Source organism: Hyla sarda, chromosome 3, assembly GCF_029499605.1.
Source record: "Hyla sarda isolate aHylSar1 chromosome 3, aHylSar1.hap1, whole genome shotgun sequence".
NCBI classification, from domain to species: Eukaryota; Metazoa; Chordata; class Amphibia; order Anura; family Hylidae; genus Hyla; species Hyla sarda.
In genome coordinates this window covers 193,312,877-193,332,979 of record NC_079191.1, presented here as the reverse complement: position 1 = coordinate 193,332,979, position 20,103 = coordinate 193,312,877, and the positions used below count along the sequence as shown (strand labels likewise).

General features: G+C 41.7%; 1 protein-coding gene across 6 annotated transcripts in view; it reads right to left on the bottom strand.

The window, feature by feature from the left end:
- The window catches only part of PRIM2 (DNA primase subunit 2), a 145,984-nt gene that overhangs the window by 91,665 nt on the left and 34,216 nt on the right, over positions 1-20,103 (bottom strand). For all 6 annotated transcript variants that reach the window (XM_056565793.1, XM_056565791.1, XM_056565792.1 and 3 more), the window contains 2 exons: positions 16,947-17,039; positions 14,461-14,598 (listed from right to left, as the gene is read on the bottom strand). In XM_056565793.1, the coding sequence (XP_056421768.1) occupies positions 14,461-14,598; positions 16,947-17,039 (231 nt within the window). The remainder of the gene's footprint in view (positions 1-14,460; positions 14,599-16,946; positions 17,040-20,103) is intronic.

Below are 20,103 nucleotides of genomic sequence, written 5' to 3'. Positions count from 1 at the left end.
GGGTTTTTTCCGTTTTTGCATTTTCGTTTTTTGCTCCTTGCCTTTAAAAAATCATAACTCTTTCAATTTTGCACCTAAAAATCCATATGATGGCTTATTTTTTGCGCCACCAATTCTAATTTGTAATGACGTCAGTCATTTTGCCCAAAAATCTACGGTGAAACGGAAAAAAAAATAATTGTGCGACAAAATTGAAAAAAAACCGCAGTTTTGTAACTTTTGGGGGCTTCCGTTTCTACGTAGTAAATTTTTTGGTAAAAATGACACCTTATCTTTATTCTGTAGGTCCATACGATTAAAATGATACCCTACTTATACAGGTTTGATTTTTTCGGACTTCTGGAAAAAATCATAACTACATGCAGGAAAATTAATACGTTTAAAATTGTCATCTTCTGACCCCTATAACTTTTTTATTTTTCCGTGTATGGGGCGGTATGAGGGCTCATTTTTTGCGCCGTGATCTGAAGTTTTTAACGGTACAATTTTTGCATTGATAGGACTTATTGATCGCTTTTTATTCATTTTTAAATGATATAAAAAGTGACCAAAAATGCACTATTTTGGACTTTGGAATTTTTTTGCGCACACGCCATTGACCGAGCGGTTTAATTAATGATATATTTTTATAATTCGGACATTTCCGCACGCGGTGATACCATATATGTTCATTTTTCTTTTTATTTACACTGTGTTTTTTTTTTTATTGGAAAAGGGGGGTGATTCAAACTTTTAATAGGGGAGGAGTTAAATGATCTTTATTCACTTTTTTTTTCACTTTTTTTTTGCAGTGTTATAGGTCCCATAGGGACCTATAACACTGCACACACTGATCTTCATTATTGATCACTGGTTTCTCATAAGAAACCAGTGATCAACGATTCTGCCGCATGACTGCTCATGCCTTGATCTCAGGCACTGAGCAGTCATTCGGCGATCGGACAGCGAGGAGGCAGGTAGGGGCCCTCCCGCTGTCCTGTCAGCTGTTCGGGATGCCGCGATTAGCCGCAGCTATCCCGAACAGCCCGACTGAGCTAGCCGGCCACTTTCGGTTTCACTTTTAGCCGCGCGGCTCAGCTCTGAGCGCGCGGCTAAAGGGTTAATAGCGCGCGGTGCCGCGATCGGCACTGCGCGCTATTAGAGGCGGGTCCCGGCTTCACTATGACGCCGGGCCCGCCGTGATATGACGCGGGGTTACTGTGTAACCCCGCGTTATATCAGGAGAGCAGGTCCAAGGGCGTACCTGTACGCCCTTGGTCCTTAAGGGGTTAATTGAAGAACTTTTTATTTTTTACACTTTTTTCAGGTTATACTATGCTGCATTACATTTGTACTGCGGCTGGATCTCACAGGCTTCCGTAGCAGGCAGACAGGAGGTCATGATCTGACCTCCTGCTGCCATAGCAACCAACGGCGACCCGCGATCGTATCGTGGCACCGCCGTTGGTGAACAGGGGGAGAGCGCTCCCCCTGTCAACACCATAGATGCCGTCATCAGGATTGATCACGGCACCTATGGTGTTAATGCTGCTGGGACTGGCACGATCGCTGTCCCGGCAGCTGCGGTGGGACTCCGGCTGTGATTGACAGCCGGGTCCCGCTGCCGATCTCCTGTGCTGCCCGCGAACGTGTCGGATGCTGGGACGTATGCATACGTCCCATAGCGGGAAGGGGTTAATATAGTGTTCCTTGTGTAATTAGCAGACACTTTCCCATTTACTTGCTTTTTAAAATTATCAACAATAAATATGTTTAAAATGTAATAGAAAAAATGGCCACTAGGTGGCTCTGTTCTGTTCCCTGCCACAATTAATACAGTGAGTTTGGTCTCTCCCGGCCTGGCAGGAGACCAAACTCAGGAATTGCTTCTGGCTGCACTGAGCTTGATTGACAGCTGCACAGAAAGTGAAAGCTCAACAGATTCTCACAGAAAGCTGCACAGACTGAAAGCTCCCCAGAGTCTCACTGAAAGCAACACAAACTGAAACATGCACAGAGCCCGATGTCTTCTATTCATCACAGCACTACAACCATGTTAGGGCGGAAGTGGTCCCCCAGCAGGCTTCAGTGATATCACACCTGCTGGGAAACGCCCACTTTCTCCTGCTGGGAAATTGCACTATGTGAGCAAGAATAAAAAGGTATGATACACAGCTATTTAAAGCTCTGAATTTTTTTTTTAAGGGTGGGAGGAGTGTTAGGAGTAGTTAGGGAACATAGCCTGAGATAGTTTAGAAAAGTTTATTTGGTGACAGGTACTTTTTAATACACCAAATATAATAACTCAAATTCTCAGATACTCAAATACTCAAATTATACACAGACTAAAAGAATGGTTTTAAACCATTAAACCATTTTTTACCATGTACATCAACATCCCCATCTTATGAGGCACTGAAAAATGGTTCAGTCTATGAAAAAACGTAACCTCCCGAGCGGTTATCCCAAGCGTGACTCGGGTTAATTTTCCCTGCCAGGATCAGTAACCCAGAGTCACGCTTGGGGTAGAATTGCAGAGTTGCTGGCCGGGCTGCACAATAGATCGCAAAAGCAATGCGATATAGCGATACGGCCCCTGGGAAAACATGCGATTATCCGCTCGGGTCGGCTCCCGTGGCGGGGGCCGGCCAGAGCAGGTAAAGAAAAAAACTAAAAGTCAGCCTTTGGCTGTCCGGGCATGCTGGGAGTAGTAGTTTCACAACAGCTGGAGACACACTGTTAGAAAAACACTGAGCTAAGTGTAAAAGGAAAAAGTAGTAAAATAAAAAAAAACTTTTGCTTACCTAATCCCGGTCCCTGCAGATGCCGGTCCCCTCCGTGCGCTCTGGTCCCTGCTCTCTTCACTAGTCATCTTGCAGGACCTTTCCCTTTTCAGCCAATCACAGGCCGCAGTGGTGTAAAGCCAGTGATTGGCTGAAGGGGAAAGGGCTTGTTCTGCTGCAAATACACTAGGTTTGAAATCTGCCCGGCAAACCTAGTGTATGCTGCTGCAGAACAAGGTGAGAAGGGGGGGGGGGGGAATGTGACAGAGGGGGGAATGTGACAGGGGGGGGGGGGAATGTGACAGGGGGGGGGAATGTGACAGGGGGGGGGGGAGAGTGACAGGGGGGGGGGGAGAATGTGACAGGGGGGGAAAGAATGTAACAAGGGGGGGAATGTGACAAGGGGGGGGAAGAATGTGAAAAGGAGGGGGGGGAGAATGTGACAAGGAGGGGGGGGGGGAGAATGTGACAAGGAGGGGGGAATGTGACGGGGGATATGTGAAATGGGCGAGGGGAGATGTGAAATTCAATGCAAAAAATTGTACCGCTTTTGGTACAAGTTTCCAGACAGAATCATACCGCCAGGGAGGTTAAAGGGGTTATTTAGCCCCCTAAAAAATGTATCTCCCTACCTGCAGGACATTCATTAATATGCTGCAAGATAGCTGTAATAAACAGGACATTGGTATTGTTTTTGTATTTGAGGGAAACACAGAAGCTAGACAGCAGACAAAGACCACCTGTTACATCTTGGATGCTCCTATATTATCTCCTTTTTATTTTTATCTTCGGATAGCTATGTTTATCCTAGGCAAGCTTAAATTCACTATGGGAATGCTGAGAATTGCAACTGATTCTAAATAAATGAATGTCTTTTAATGCAGGAACACTGCATATTATCTGAAGCACAAGGTGGTAACACGTCCTTACAGTGAATTAAAAAATCTAATATCCGGGAAGCCTCTACTACTCTTTCGGTAAGCAGCAGAATATCCTGCGTATCAAATCTGTGTACGTGTGAACCTGAAACTGTATGTTGAATTTTTAGTGCATGTTTCTCAGTTTATATGTATAATAGGCTGTATAGAAAGATCTAGAAAGATCTTTTTCATAAAAAAACAGTACAGGCTCTCCACAGCTGAACATGGACCAGGCTGCAAGAGCTAACCTTTTACATATTAAATTTAAATGACAGCTAGTGGGAGTTCAACAAATGTGGCGTGACACATCCCAAACAGCTGTCACTGCAGTGGTGTGGACGTGAATGAAAAACAGGAACAGGGAAAACGCTACATGAAAATATGAAGACATCTCTCAATGAAAACATAAAAAATAGATACCGTATTTTAATAAAGAGAGTCTTTAAAGGGAACCAATCATCAGATTTTACCCTATATAACGCTTGGCAAAGCATTATATAGGGTAAAATCTTTATTTTCACCATTCCCAGGGGACACTCCTGCCCCCAGGGATGGTGAAGATATGAAGTTATAAACTAGTCACCACCGCCGCCGTAAGTAGTCACCTGGGCGGGGAGCTCTTCTCACCTACTCCCGTTCTTTGGCCGGCAGCAACGCCCCCTCCGCTTGATTGATGGGCAGCGTCATCGCTCTGCTTCGTCTGTTCAGTGAGCGGAACAATGACGCGGCCCATCAATCAAGCGGAGGGGGCGTCGCTGCCGGCAGTAGGTGAGAAGAGCTCCCCGCCCAGGGGACTAGTATATAACTTCATATCTTCACCATCCCTGGGGGCAGGAGCGTCCCCCGGGAATGGTGAGGACAACAAGTATACCCTATATAACGCTTTACCAAGCATTATATAGGGTAAAATTTGATGATTGGTTCCCTTTAACCACAATGCTTTATAAAATCATATGATAAACATTTTACACTACGTATACACTATGGGGGACATTTATCATTGTTTCTTTGGTAATCGAGTTCTGTAGGCATTTTTTTTTTTGCTTTAGTTTTGCTTATGTGTGGCACATTTATCATACTATCACAGGGGGGGTTGATGAATTTGGCTTACATAAGCAAAAAACAATAAATCACTTTTGAGTACCATTTTTTTTTTTAGCACACGTAAGCAAAAACCAATAAATCACTTTTGAGTACCATTTTTTTTTAGCACACATAAGCAAAAACCAATAAATCACCTTTGAATACCCTTTTTTTAGCACACATGAGCAAAAACCAGTAAATAACTTCAGAACACCAATTTGCACCTTTGAAAAAAAATGTGATATATATGTGTGTGTGTGTGTGTGTGTGTGTGTGTGTGTGTTTATTACATTTTTTTTTACCACTTTTTTTTCCCTAGATCCGTGTATCCTGTGGATTACTTTAGATTCGGAGGACTACAGTGACCAGTGATTTTTGTTTAATGTTAATAAAATGGTTAACGCGGGCTTGTGGGGGAGTGTTTTTTTGGAATACATTTTTTTTTTAAATGTGTTTTTTTTTATCTACTTTGCAGGCTTAGTAGTGGAAGCCGTCTTATAGAGGGAGTGCATTACTAAGCCGGGGCTTAGTGTTAGCCACAAAAACAGCTAGTGCTAACCCCCAATTATTACCCCGGTACCCACCGCCACATGGGTGCCGATAAGAGCCGATACCAACAGGCCCGGAGCATCAAAGATGTTGCTCCTTGGCCTAGGCGGTAACAGGCTGGCGTTATTTAGGCTGGGGAGGTCAAGTAACAATGGTCCTCGCCCACCCTGGTAACGTCAGGCTGTTGCTGCTTAGTTAGTATTTGGCTGAGAATAAAAATAGGGGGAACCTTATGCTTTTTTTTTGGATAAATAATTAAATATAAAAAACAAAAAAACGCATAGGGTTCCCCCTATGTTTATTTTCAGCCAAATACCAACCAAGCAGCAACAGCCTGACATTACCAGGCTGGGAGAGGACCATTGTTACTGGACCTCCCCAGCCTAAATAACGCCAGCCTGTTATCGCCTAGGCCCAGGAGCGCCATTTTTTGATGGTCTGGGCCTGTTGGTACCGGCTCTTCCCAGCACCTCTGTGGCGGTGGGTACCGGGTAATAATTGGGGGTTAGCGCTAGCTGTTTTTGTGGCTAACGTTAAGCCCCAGCTTAGTTATGGACTCAGTCTATAAGACAGCTTCCACTACTAAGCCTGTCACGTAAATAAAAAATACAACACTCAAACTTAAAAAAAAAAAAAAAAACACTCCCCCACAAGCCCGCGTGGGCAAGTTTACTAGGGATGTTTTATTACAAGGCTTAGTGGGGCCTATATTGATATGACATCAGTGGTGGCAACTGTCAGAAAATGTCACTTTGCCAGTCGTATTAAAAGGGTTCTCCGGTGCTTAGCTATCTTATCCCCTATCCAAAGGATAGGGGATAAGATGCCTGATCGCGGGAGTCCCGCCGCTGGAGACCCCCGGGATCTTTCACGCGGCACCCCGTTTGTAATCAGTCCCCGACGCGTGTTCGCTCCGGTTCTGAATACCGACTACCACAAGGCCGGCGGCGTGTGACGTCACGATCCACCCCTCAATGCAAGCCTACGGGAGGGGGCGTGATAGCTGTTATGCCCCCTCCTGTAGGCTTGCATTGAGGGGCAGAGCGTGACCTCACACGGGGGCGGAGGCCTGACGTCACACGCCGCCGGCCTTGTGGTCGTCGGTAATCAGACCCGGAGCGTGTTCGCGTGGACTGATTACAAACAGGGTGCCACGTGCAAGATCCCGGGGGTTCCCAGCGACAGGACTCCCGCGATCAGGCATCTTATCCCCTGTCCTTTGGATAGGGGATAAGATGGCTAAGCACCGGAGAACCCTTTTAATACGACTGGCAAAGTGACATTTTCTGACAGTTGCCACCACTGATGTCATATCAATATAGGCCCCACTAAGCCTTGTAATAAAACATCCCTAATAAACTTGCCCTAGTGTTGGATGCAGGCAGTAGGATTTTACCATCTCATCTATGACTATGGAGAGGCAAGAAGCGGATTTAGAGCAAAGTAAGGCATGGTTCGCACACAGTATTTTGGTCAGTACTTTTTTTTAGCCAAAACCAGGAGTAGGTCCAAAATGCAACCTTTCCATTATAGCTTCTCTCTATGTTCCACTCCTGGTTTTTGTTAAAAATACCAACCAGAATGAACTCTAAGTCTAAAACAAGGACCAAATACTACACGTGAACCCAGTCTAAAACATAAGTGTGTCCTGCATAATGATATGTTATGACCTAAATAAACACAATTTTTTACCCATTTAGAAAAAATCTCAAATCTTAGAAAATCCCAGCTTCAAGTCTTAGCACATACAATGAGACTGTACATTTCTAAAGTACATTTATAAAGGGTGATATGCTAGTCAGACTACAGCAATGGTCAAAGTATGGAATTGTTTTATGTCCAATTCACGAGTTTGTAGCCATTATAAGACTTGGTGAGGAAATTCTTTTATGCATTTTCTTTCTTCAGAATCTGAAGTCACTTGAAAAGATAGCAGCCACAGTTGACATAAGGTGCAGTATTAAATGGTTATATGATGCCTTATGTCAAGGGCTTCACGCTGAGAATGGTTTGCTGTGTCCTTTTCTCCATCCTATCATTGTTCTGGATAATATTTATTTACAGGGAGTATCATATAATTATTAGACATGCCCCCCGCCCCCTCTTCTTACATTAGACCCTGAAAAAAGAATGCAGTTCTCATTGTTGCTCACTGAGATTTAATACATTTCCTTTTATAAAAGTAGAATTGTCAGAGAGATTAATTTATAAGTACAAAAAGCTATTTCTCCGGTCTCCTAGCAACAAGAATCTGCTGATGTTTTCTCCCCACTAGTGGACAATGTGAATAAAATCTGTTGTCTGTAAGTGCAGCCAAGTGTCAAGAGGAGTGGAGCTGTACAGACTGTAAGACATGTCTTGTAGGCCGCGTACTCAGACAATTCTGGCCAGAAATACATTGTATGTCTTCACAGGCAACTTCACAGCAGCAACCTTTCAGGTTTTAAGAGATTAAGACTTTAACACCTTCCCGCAAAACCAGGTACACGTACGTGATGATTAGGGATGACTTCCCGCATCACCACGTACATGTATCTTATGAGAATAAACTGTCATAGTGCCGCCGGGCGGTGTGACAGTTTATTGAGCTCAACTTTGCTGCACAGCCGAGCCTCCCTGAAGCTGGCCAGGGACCAATCGCAGCGGTCCCCGGTGAGTGATCACTGCTATTGGTCCGTCAGTACAGACAGACCAATAGCAGGGATCTGACGGGGGTCTCCTCCTTCCCAATCTCCTCAGTCACTTCACTGTGTGAAGCAATCGGTGGTGAGGAGGGCCCCATTGGAGTAGGCCACCCGTGGCCACTCGGGTCACTGAGACTGCAGCGTCTATTAGGGTAACAGAGAGAGGGAGCTTCCTCTGTCACTGATCGGCGCTCTGCAAAGTTAAAGCATAGTCAATGGAGTACAGAGGTGTACTCCATTGAATTATGTATATAATAGTAAAAAAAATTGTAAAAAAAAAAGTGTGAAAAAAGTGGAATAAAAAAAAATGAAAAGAAAAAAATGTGAATAAAAAAAATTTAATTATATGTGTATAATACACCACCAAAAATAGTCCCCCCAAATACATCAACATGTCCTCACATAATTGCGTCAGTGAAAAAATAAAAAAAAGTTACAACTAACAAAATGCGGCGACTTACAAACATGATTGTTTTTTTTATTTTTTTTATACCATAAATGAACTAAAATAAAAATAAAAAAGTATATAAATTTGGTTTCGCCATAATTGTATTAACCTGCAGTGTAACGTTAACATGTCATTTATACCGCATTTTTTTTTTTTTTATGTACACCAACAGTCAACTTGTCTCCCAAAAATATTTTTGCACCCTAAGGCCTCTGTAATTTTATATGATGCCAACAAAATATCCTAAACTGAAAGGATGCCCCAAAATCCACACAGCACTCCATGTGTGAGGCCTGTGTGAGAGACAGGTAGCGCACATATGAGATATTTCTAAGTACGTCAGAATTTGGGGAATAAATCTTGAGTTTTATTTCTTTGTCACCACCTACTGTTACAGAAAACAAAATGGATTAAAATGAAAAATCTACAAAAAATTTTTTTTTTATTCTGCCTCCACTTTGTTTTTTTCTGTGAACCGCCTAAAGGGTTAATAAACTTCTTCAATGTCATTCTGACTACTATAAGGGGGGCAGTTTATAAACTGTGTGATTTATGGGGGTATCTAACATACAGGCCCTTCAATTCCACTTCAGAACTGAACTGGTCCCTGAAAAATCTGATTTTTCAATTTTTTTGAAAATCTGGAAAATTGCTACTAAACTTATAAACCCTCTAACATTCTAAAAAAAAGTTTAAGAATGTTTATCAAATTATGGGAACAAAGTAGGCATATTGTAGGCATGAATTTATCATTATTTGGTGGGGCATGGCTATTTGTCATACGAGCAGAAAATAGCAAATCTAGAAGAATGCTAATTTTTCTTTTTGCTAAATGTTGGTTTTTTTTTGTACAAAAAATGCTAAATATATCAAATCAAAATGTACCACTAATGTAAAGTACAATATGTCACAAAAAACTATCTCAAAATCACTTTCATAAGTGAAATATAATATTACCAAATAAGTGGACACATGTACAATTTTGAAAATTTGCCTTGGTTATTAAGGTCAAAACAGGCTATTGAGTAAAGGGGTTAAAGTTGTTGTTCGTATATAACCCCCATAGTCCGATTATTTAGGGCAGACGTTTCACATGCCAGCATGTCGTAAAATCCTGGCAGCTGTAACATTCGGCAGATTGCTGTAAAAATCTACATCTACAGCCCCGAGTTGATTTCAGATACAATATATGCCAGATACGTAGATACGTGCAGGTTTCAGCATCTATAAATTAGACGTGGGGTTAGGCCACACCACCTCCTTTTACACCAAGCCACACACACTTAAAAAACTGGTGCAAGTGGTGTAAAGAGTGAAAAAGACGTAGGTTTGTGCAATAATACACAGCTTTTCTACACCTAAAAAGCAGGTGCAGCTGCTTTTTAAATGGGGGGCATAATGTATATATATATATATTACTAAACACTGTTTTTAAATGTAAGCATAGTAAAATAAAACAACAGCTATATTAATTGGTAACCGTATTGACCTACAGAGTAAAGATAACTTGTCGGTTTAACCATTAAGTGCACTGCATAGAAACAAAACCCCATTTTTCTTTAATTCCACCATTATCTGTGGCCTTCTCAGAATAAAAAGCTCAACTCAGCAAGTGGAGATGTACTGGAGACTTTCTGAACACTATTTTGCTGGATATATGTACTTTTTGATCATCTGTCCAAATATATCTATTAGGAACATGACAAATAAAGACTATACCATGAATAGTAGATTTACACACTGAAGAAGCTGGATGTATTATTATGTGGTGTATAAGTTATCTTTATGCCTTTATTAAAGGGGTGTAAAGAACATTGCATTATGTGTTTGTATTGGACTTCTCTTGCTATTTCTTGGTACGTATCTGTGGCAAAATTGTGCCTTACAAAAACATCCAACCTTTTCCCAAGAAAACATGTATAATTTCTCATCTTTTTCATTTAGATGATAACAAGTCATCCAGCTTTCTTAACCCCTTGAGGAAAGGGCCATTTTTAATTTTTGCACTTTAGTTTTTTTCCTCCTCCCCTTCTAAAAATCATAACGCTTTCAATTTTCCACCTACAGACCCTTATGAGGGCTTGTTTTTTGCGCCATCAATTTTATTGTGTAATGACACCAATCATCTCACCACAAAATCTTTGGCGAAACCTAAAAAAAAGTATTTTGTGTGGCAAAATATTGTAACTTTTCGGGGGTACTTTTCGGTAAAGGGACACCTTATCGTATTCTGATGGTCCATACGATTAATATGATACCAAACTTATATAGGTTTTATTTTTATTAACTTTATTTTTTTTTTATTATACAAAAATAAGCCTGTATAAAATTGTCCTTTTCCGACCCCCTACAACTTTTATTTTTCTGTATAAAAGGATGTGTAAGGGATCATATTTTTGCAACGTGATCTGAAGTGTTTATCGGTTCCATTTTTAGGGTATACAAAGTAATCAAAAATACGCAATACTAAACCTAGGTATTATTTTATGTATACGCCATTGACCGTGCTCTTAAAGTAGCATTACCTTTTATAGTTTGGACACACAAGGCAATGCCACATGTTTACGTTTACTTTTTTTTTCTTTTATGGGAAAGGGGGGGGGGGTGATTCAAACTTATTAAGGGGTTAAATCACTTTTATTGATTTTTTTTTTATATATAAACAATTTTATCTTCATATTGCATACACTGTTCAATGCTATGCCATAGCATAGCACTGATCAATGTTACCAGTGCTCCATTGCTCCAGCCTGCCATGGCTGACTGGAGCTTTGGATTAACGATTAGACGGCGAGGAGGCAGGTAAGGCCCCTCCTACCATCCTCTCAGCTGATCAGGACACGCGGGTGGTCCCAATCAGCACCACTGAGCAGCTGGGAATTGTTTATTAATATTTTAGATGCCACAATCAACTTTTATCACAGTGTCTAAGGGGTTAATGCTGAGCATCACCCACGGGGCCTGGCGGGACTACCCCGCTATGATCTGCACTCAGCTCCTGAGCGCGCATCATAGAAGAGGAGTGAGACAAGGGCACACAGGTACACCCTATGTCCTCAAGAGGGTTAAGTCCAAGAAGAAAAACTTTTCCAGGCTATAATTGATGGCTTACCAGAGGTGTGGAAATGAAAAAAAAAAATACTTGTCCAAGGGACTAAAATGGAACATAATCTACTTGTCCCTCAGGAAAATCCACTCGTCCTGGTAGACAAAACAATTTTAACCAAAATAGTACGTAAATAAGGTCTTTATTAGTTTCTACGCTTTTGTTTTTTCCTTCTAGTCCTTTAATAGCCAGAACTTCTTTTTCCATCTACAGACCCATATGAGGCTTGTTTTTTGCAGGACCAATTATACTTTGTAATGACACCTTTCATTTTTCCATAACTTATGCTCCCAAACAAAAAAATTATAATTTTTGAGGTGAAATTGACAAAAAAAAATGAAAAAAACATTTTATTTTAATAATTTAGGGCAGCCTGACGACATCAATACCAAATATAAATAAAAAAAAATTACTTTTTAATTTTGTAAAAAAAAATCCTGACCCCTATTACAGATTTTTCCATATACTGGGCTGTATGATGGCTCATTTTTTGGGTTGTAATCTGCACTATGTATCGGTACCATTTTGGTATTGATCAGCCTTTTTGAACACTTTTTACTTCATTTTTTGGGGGATATGATGTTGTAAACATAAAAAACGCAATTCTCTGATATGGTATTTATTTATTTTTTTAATTAACACCATTGACCGTGCAGGATAGTAACATAGTTCATAAGGTTGCTAGTTCAACCTACCGTATTTATTGGGGTATACCACGCACCGGCCTATAACACGCACCCTCATTTTACCAAGGATATTTGGGTAAAAAAAAGTTTTTTACCCAAATATCCATGGTAAAATGAGGGTGCGTGTGTCCGCGTGTATACCCCGATATACCCCCAGGAAAGGCAGGGGGAGAGGCCGTCACTGCCCGCTTCTCTCCCCCTGCCTTTCCTGGGGTCTAGAGCCCTGCTGCCGGCCCTTCTCTCCCCTGGCTATCGGCGCCGCTGCCCGTTCTGTCCCCCTGACTATCGGTGCCGGCGCCGATAGCCAGGGGGAGAGAAGCGGCGTCGACAGCCAGGGGGAGAGAAGGGGCAGCGGCACCCATTGCCGGCGCCACTGCCCCGTTGCCTCTCCCCATCCCCGGTGGCATAATTACCTGGGTCGGGTCTGCGCTGCTGCAGGCCTCCGGCGTGCGTCCCCTGCGTCGTTGCTATGCGCTGCACGGCGCGGCGCATGACGTCAGTGCGCCGCGCCGTGCATAGCAACGATGCAGGGGACGCACGCCGGAAGCCTGCAGCAGCGCGGACCCGACCCAGGTAATTATGCCACCGGGGATGGGGGGAGGCAACGGGGCAGTGGCGCCGGCAATGGGTGCCGCTGCCCCTTCTCTCCCCCTGGCTGTCGGCGCCGCTTCTCTCCCCCTGGCTATCGGCGCCGGCAGTGGGGCGCCGGCACCGATAGTCAGGGGGACAGAACGGGCAGCGGCGCCGATAGCTAGGGGGAGAGAAGGGCCGGCAGCAGGGTTCTAGACCCCAGGGAAGGCAGGGGGAGAGAAGCGGGCAGCGACGGCCTCTCTCCCCTTGCCTTTCCTGGGGGTGTATCGGCGTATAACACGCACATAGACTTTAGGCTAAAAATTTTAGCCTAAAAAGTGCGTGTTATACGCCGATAAATACGGTATATCCCTAATGAGTCTCTACTGAGTTGATCCAGGGGAAGGCAAAATACCCTCATACTAGAGATAAAAATTCCTTCCCGACTCCAAATATGGCAGTCAGAATAAATCTCTGGATCAACGTTCTGTCCCTAAATATCTAGTATACATAACCTGTAATGTTATTATTCTCCAAAAATGCATCCAGACCCCTTTTGAACTCTTTTACAGAGTTCACCATGACCACCTCCTCCGGGAGAGAATTCCACAGTCTCATTGCTCTTACAGTAAAGAACCCCCGTCTGTGCTGGTATAGAAATCTTCTTTCCTGGTAGAGGATGCCCCCTTGTTATAGATACAGTCCTGGGTATAAATAGATCATGGGAGAGATCTCTGTACGGTCCCCTGATATATTTATACATAGTTATTAGGTCTCCCCTAAGCCTTCTTTTTTCTAAACTAAATAACCCTAATTCTGATAATCTTTCTGGGTACTGTAGTCCTCCCATTCCCAGTATTACACTGGTTGCCTGTCTTTGAACCCTCTCCAGCTCCACTATATTTTTCTTGTACACTGGTGCCCAGTACTGTACACAGTATTCTATGTGTGGTCTGACTAGTGATTTGTACAGCGGTAGAATTATTTCCTTGTCGTGGGCATCTATGCCCCTATTGATGCACTCCATGATTTTATTTGACTTGGCAGCAGCTGCCTGACACTGGTCACTACAGCTAAATTTACTGTTAACTAAGACTCCAAGTCCTTTTCCATATAAAATGTTATTTAATAGTTCGGACAATTACGCACGCGCCAATACCAAATATGTTTATTTGTATTATGTATACATATTTTTATATATGGGAAATGGGAACGGGGGGGTTGATCCACCCCACTAGACCCCCAGGAATGGTTAACAGGTCCCTTTGTCAAAGTTGACAGCGGCGTTCTAAAGGGTTAATAGCCGGCCGCGGCGAGTGGAATATGCTGGACTATTAGCGGCGGCTCCCGGCTACTGAAATCAGCTGGGCTCGAATTGAGCGCTGGTGTGAGGTGCAGACTTGTGTCCCCTGCAAGTCTGCGTCCGCTCCTGCACCTCACATTCACATTATAAAAATAAAGTTACAGGGCTAAGTGTATGAAAAATCAACCTGCCCGGCCCTGGAACTACATGTCCTGGGCGTCGGGCGATAGGATTTCCACATCCCTGCTTATCCTCAATATTATCAACATTGGTGGGGTAAAACGCTGACTCACCTAGCCTGAACGTAGTCAGTATTTCACTTTAAAAGAGGCGTGATTATTCAACTTACAGCAAGAGCTTTGGACAGTCTGGTCCTGAAGTCATTCAAGATTAAGGTGACAATATCCTTGTGTGGAATGAAAGCAAAGCCTTTATAGAGGAACACTTTTCGTGGGCGCACTAAGTCGAGGGCGGCTTGAAAGGGTACCTTAAAAGAAAGAAAAAAGTCAAAACTACAACCAAAATAATAATAAAAAGAGTGCAAATCCTGTATAAATTTGCCATAGGATGCACATCCAATGTACATAAGATGTAGACCTGAGAACTATGTATACCACTGCAGATTTTACAAACGCAAATCATGTGTAAATCTTAAACACAGCATTATGTCTTCAAGAAGAACATGGCTATGTTATGTACCCCTTGTACTAGGTATGGAACCCATCAATGTGAACTTGCTAGATACCAACCTAAGGACATTATTGCATACCTGCAATGGTCATGTGCTGTAGGTTTACTTTAATGGGAATGTATCAGCTCTATGGGGAAAGCGTGCATGCTCCTACTCGGACCTGCCTTGACGACTCGAGTTTAGAAGAAAAATATGATTTTAAAATTTGGCAGACAGGAATTAAATAAGAATAGGACTGCAACAATGAAATCGATATTATCGATGAAAATCGATAAACAGATGTCAACGATTTAAATTATCAATTGTTAGGGGTGTGGCCTCAGTCATTAGAGGGTGTGGTCTAGTAACATAGTATACCTACTATTGTTACTATCTCCTCTGCCTTTTAGCCCAATCCAATAATACAGGAATTTAGGTACACTACTGTGGTAGACGACATTGAACAATGACATTGGCTAACCCTCAAAACTGATGTTAAAATTGACACATTAGCCAGTATATCCTTATATGAAGGACATACTTAAGCCTGCACACCAACGCCAAGGTTTCTCAAGTGGCACGGGACCTAACACTAACCTACCTGTGCCGTATGGGCAAAACCAGGGGCCAGTGCGCAATTACAGCAGCATTACAGCATACAAAAGGTCATCTCAGGTTTTTCCAGGTTGCAGTGCAGCCCAAGACATTACATAACTAGTCATGTGAGGAAAGGGAGCCCTGTCTTTGCTTCAATGGGTTGAGCGACCATTGGGGGAGGGGAGGGTGCCATCAGTCAATAATTCTATAGGGAACTGGAGTTTTGAAACAGCTGAAGGGACCCTGGTTAGAAATCCCTGGTCTATTGCATGGACACATCAGCACAGGTGTGTTTCAATAGGTGAGGTAGCTGATGTGTGGGAGCGAGAAAAGTGTCCTCACACTTAGAAACAAGGAATCATGGGACTTGTAGTTAGAGGGAGGGAGATAACAGTAACATTATAGTTGACTCAGAACACATATATAAGACAAGCACGGATTCTTCCTTGTCAGTTGTTATCTGGCAGGTAACTACTTAAGTAAAGTACTAAAAGTCACCTTATCAGTACTTAGGTGAATATCCCCTTTAAAGCGGTACTCCCGTGGAAAACGTTTTTTTTTTTAATCAACTGGTGCCAGAAAGTTAAACAGATTTGTAAATTACTTCTATTAAAAAAATCTTAATCCTTCCAGTACTTTTTGGGGCTGTATACTACAGAGGAAATTGTTTTCTTTTTGGATTTCTCTGATGTCACGACCACAGTGCTCTCTGCTGACCTCTGCTTTTGGAACTGTCCAAAGCAGAAGAAAATCCCCATAGCAAACAAATGCTGCTCTGGACAGTTCCTAAAATGGACAGCAGAGGTCAGCAGAGAGCACTGTGGTCGTGACATCAGAGAAATCCAAAAAGAAAAGCATTTCCTCTGTAGTATACAGCCCATAAAATGTATTAGAAGGATTAAGATTTTTTTATTACAAATTTGTTTAACTTTCTGGCACTAGTTGATTTAAAAAAAAAAAACAAAAAAAGTTTGCCATGGGAGTACCCCTTTAAGTATCAATGGTGAGTGCTGGGTACAATGGCAGAGCTGACAGATTCACTTTAAAAGCTATTGTGGGTTTGTGTGTGTTTAACATAGAATACATTTAGATCAATATGTCCAAATACATAAGAAACATGCCTGCTTTCTTTACAAACAGCACAATACCTGTTTATTGATCGTGACATAGTACAACTCATCTCCATTTAAGTAACTGCAATACCACACACTAACAAAGAACCAATGTGGCAATGGTTTTTGGAGAATTTTTGGGCTTTTTTTTGTAACCAGAACAACCCTATAACTTTATGAGGTGGTGGGTAGTTTAATACCCAGAATTCTGGGGATTTTAGTATCTAAAAACACTGACTAACACAGAATAGGCCCCTTTCATACTACCATTATGACCCGGTAGTGTGACGGCGTTAGGACCGCCGGAGAGAATAGCGGGAGAAAAAAAAAATAGTGCTACCACCATCTTTTTCTCCTGCTATTCTCTCAACAGGGCACAACGATAGTGTGAATGTAGCCATACAGAAATCCTAGATGAAAAGATTTGAAGAAAGTTTGAAGTAATAAAATTCCTACTTTGTAAAATTCCCAGTCCTCCAGTTTAGCTGAGCTCAGGCCAGGAGTAGAATTTAGATCTTCCCAGTGCATCTCCTTTTCTTCTTTACTTATCTAGAAGAAATTCACGACATTTATTAAAATATACCCCAAAGACATTAAAACACAATTTTGCAATCTTTATAAATTTTTTTTTTTACTCTAAGGGTATGTTCACAATGGACATTTCAAACTGTTGTGAAAAGGAGTATATGTTACAAAATTTTAAACCTCAGAGGTCTACCAAATAGTATGACAACCCATTGTGCTTACCAAGTCAAGATACGGTGTCACTTTATTAATAATTGTTGATGTATGAAGTAGATACCGATATAGAATACATCCCTTCCTCAATAGGCTGCTTAGGTTTTAGATATTTAACACAGAGAAATGTCAGAAAATGACATTGTCAGGAGACGGAGTTAAAATAAATCTTTATGAAAAGGTAGCTATAGATGGCTCACTGGGTTTGATAGTAACCTAAAAAACTTCATTACATGTCAAGTCCAGACATCATTACATAGCGTTACAGCGGGGAGACACAAGACGACGAGCATGGATTGGCAACAAACATTTTTCACCTGTTTTGCTTTTTCCACTGAGTGGAGGCCGGAAGAAGGATCTGTTTGTTGAGAAATGGTTGTTCCCAATCCATGCTCCCAGTTTGATTGGCAACAACCATTTCTCACCAAACATGAACTAAACATGTCATAAAGAAGTTTTTTTCATTACTATCGGACCCAGTGAGTGCTCCATCTATATTTACCTTTTCATAAATATTTACATATTATGCTGCTTGCTATTGGATGCGCTTAACACCCCGGCTTATACCGTACCAGCATAAGCCGGTCCGCACCGCTTCGTGCCTGAGATTGATTTGCCTAAATTGTATCAAGCTGTGCTTGGTCTTATTTCTACACTATATGGAGTTATAATAAAGATGACTCCATCCCTCTTTTTCGCCTTCTACCATTCATAGATGGACAAAACCTGGTCATCAAGGTAGTATGGCTCTTTTCACACTGCTGTCAGGGTTTTAGTTTTAACAAAAATCATTAGGGCAGTGCTGGATCTGTCAAATGATGGGCACCAATGGCATCTAACAGACTACAATGACTAATGGGGTCCATCAGGTTCCACTGTCAGTCTGTGTGACAGGGAAAAATAGCATTTTGTGCTGTGCTATTCTTTCTGTCAAATCTGTCAGGTCAATCGATGGTGGTTTACTCATCTGGCAGCTGGATGCTTCCAATCGGTGCTAAGTGCATGGAGCTGTATGCAGTCACTGAATTCTACTACTGGAAAGGGAGGACCAAATTAGTCTATTGCGGAAAAGGAGATACATGGTCTCTAATTTTAAGAGGTACTCTATTTTAACTAAAAATGGAAAGTGATACACAAGACAGGTAAAGCCAAGCTAAAGCATATCAATGCTGGCTCCTAGATATGATATCATATAATCTTTCATTTTGGCCATTTTTAAGACTGAGTAAAAATTTGCATAGGCTGTTATAGCCTGTTAGATAATATATACACAACCAATTATACTTAATATGATGGAAATACCCTGCTTATCACTAACTGATGTTATATGGTGATCTCTGAGGTCCGGAAGTGCATGCTTGTGGCGAACAAATAAGCTGGGCTATCCAAAGCGGACTGTGGCACCCATTGCACGTTATGACTGATGCTTGCTATGCATAACTATGTGATTGCAACTCCTTCTACCCTGCATCACATCCACCCCCCTGGTAAACTACACTGCCCCAAGAACCTGAACCACCAATGAAGTAGGATAACTGTTTAAATGCCAATGTCTAAACTGACTGCGGCATTTAAACACAATAGCCAGCACAGGTCAATCATCTTGTCAGCGGCCCTTAGTTAATGAATCAGCCAGGTGCCAACCTGGTATGGAGTGGACTCAAGTCCTGAGCCTGCTCCATGCACTGTTGAAAGCCACAGGCAAGCACCACATGTAAGAGGGGAAATTTATCAAGCATGGTAGTGTTTTGATGTCAAAATCAAAAAATGTTGTGCCCCATTTTTCACAACAATTTGTGACTTTTTACAATTTTAAGCCATGTTTGCCATGTGGCTGCTAAGTGGGGCTTAGCAGAAAGCGGTATGACCCTCCACGCAAACCAGATTTACTAAAACTTACAGGCATAAGTTTTAGCTGAAATCTACACCAGCTAATAGCTAGTGCAGATTTTAGTAAGAGGCATGTACCTGCTAAGTAAAATCCTACTGGCTTTAAGATTTGTCAGAGTTTTTAAGACCTGTGTGTTAATTTAATTTTAATTTTTTTCTCATAGCATTTTTTATGTTGTTAAAAACATTTATAGCATAAAAAAAAAAAAATAAAGCAACACCACACTTTAAGAAAAAAAATACAAAATAACATACGGTACTTCATATGTGCTACGTTTCATATTGCACTATAGACAATGGCCACAAAAATGTTATGCAAACATGGTATCTCTGAAAAACACTGCATGGTAATGGACTGTAAACAAGATTAAAAAAAATAATAATAATCTGCTGTATTAAACTGTATTAATGCAGTTTTATTATAGCTCTGTCATAACATCATACTATTGACCTGTGTTTATAGCATCTACTTTTATTTTATTCCACCAATAGCCCTACTGATGTAACTCCCACAGAGCAACACTTTGCTGACTCAGTACCTGCACAGCTCCAATATGATGATCGGACACATTTAAATGTGACAAATATGCAAAGATACAAAAAACACTGGGAAAAGGGCAAATACATTTTCAGAGCACTGCTTTAGCATTATTCATTTCTTATCCACACTCCAGGCTGGTAAATTCTAAATATCATGTATCCAGTATGTGACAGTAGGTCAGAAGATGCCCATTTTTACATAGTAGCTTCTACTTTACAGCGTCACGAACAGTTCATTACTTCTACATAAGACTCGGCAGTCTAGTACATGTTTTCTCCCAGAAATGCATTTATGAATATTTTACTGGTGTGCAGTGATTATATATGGATTATACAGTGTGACACAAAAGCAATTATCCTGCAGAATCTGTGTGTTAGAATAAATGAGGAACATCACTATGGGGAAAATAGCTTATTGTGGAGCTGAACACTTTGTCAGAGCATA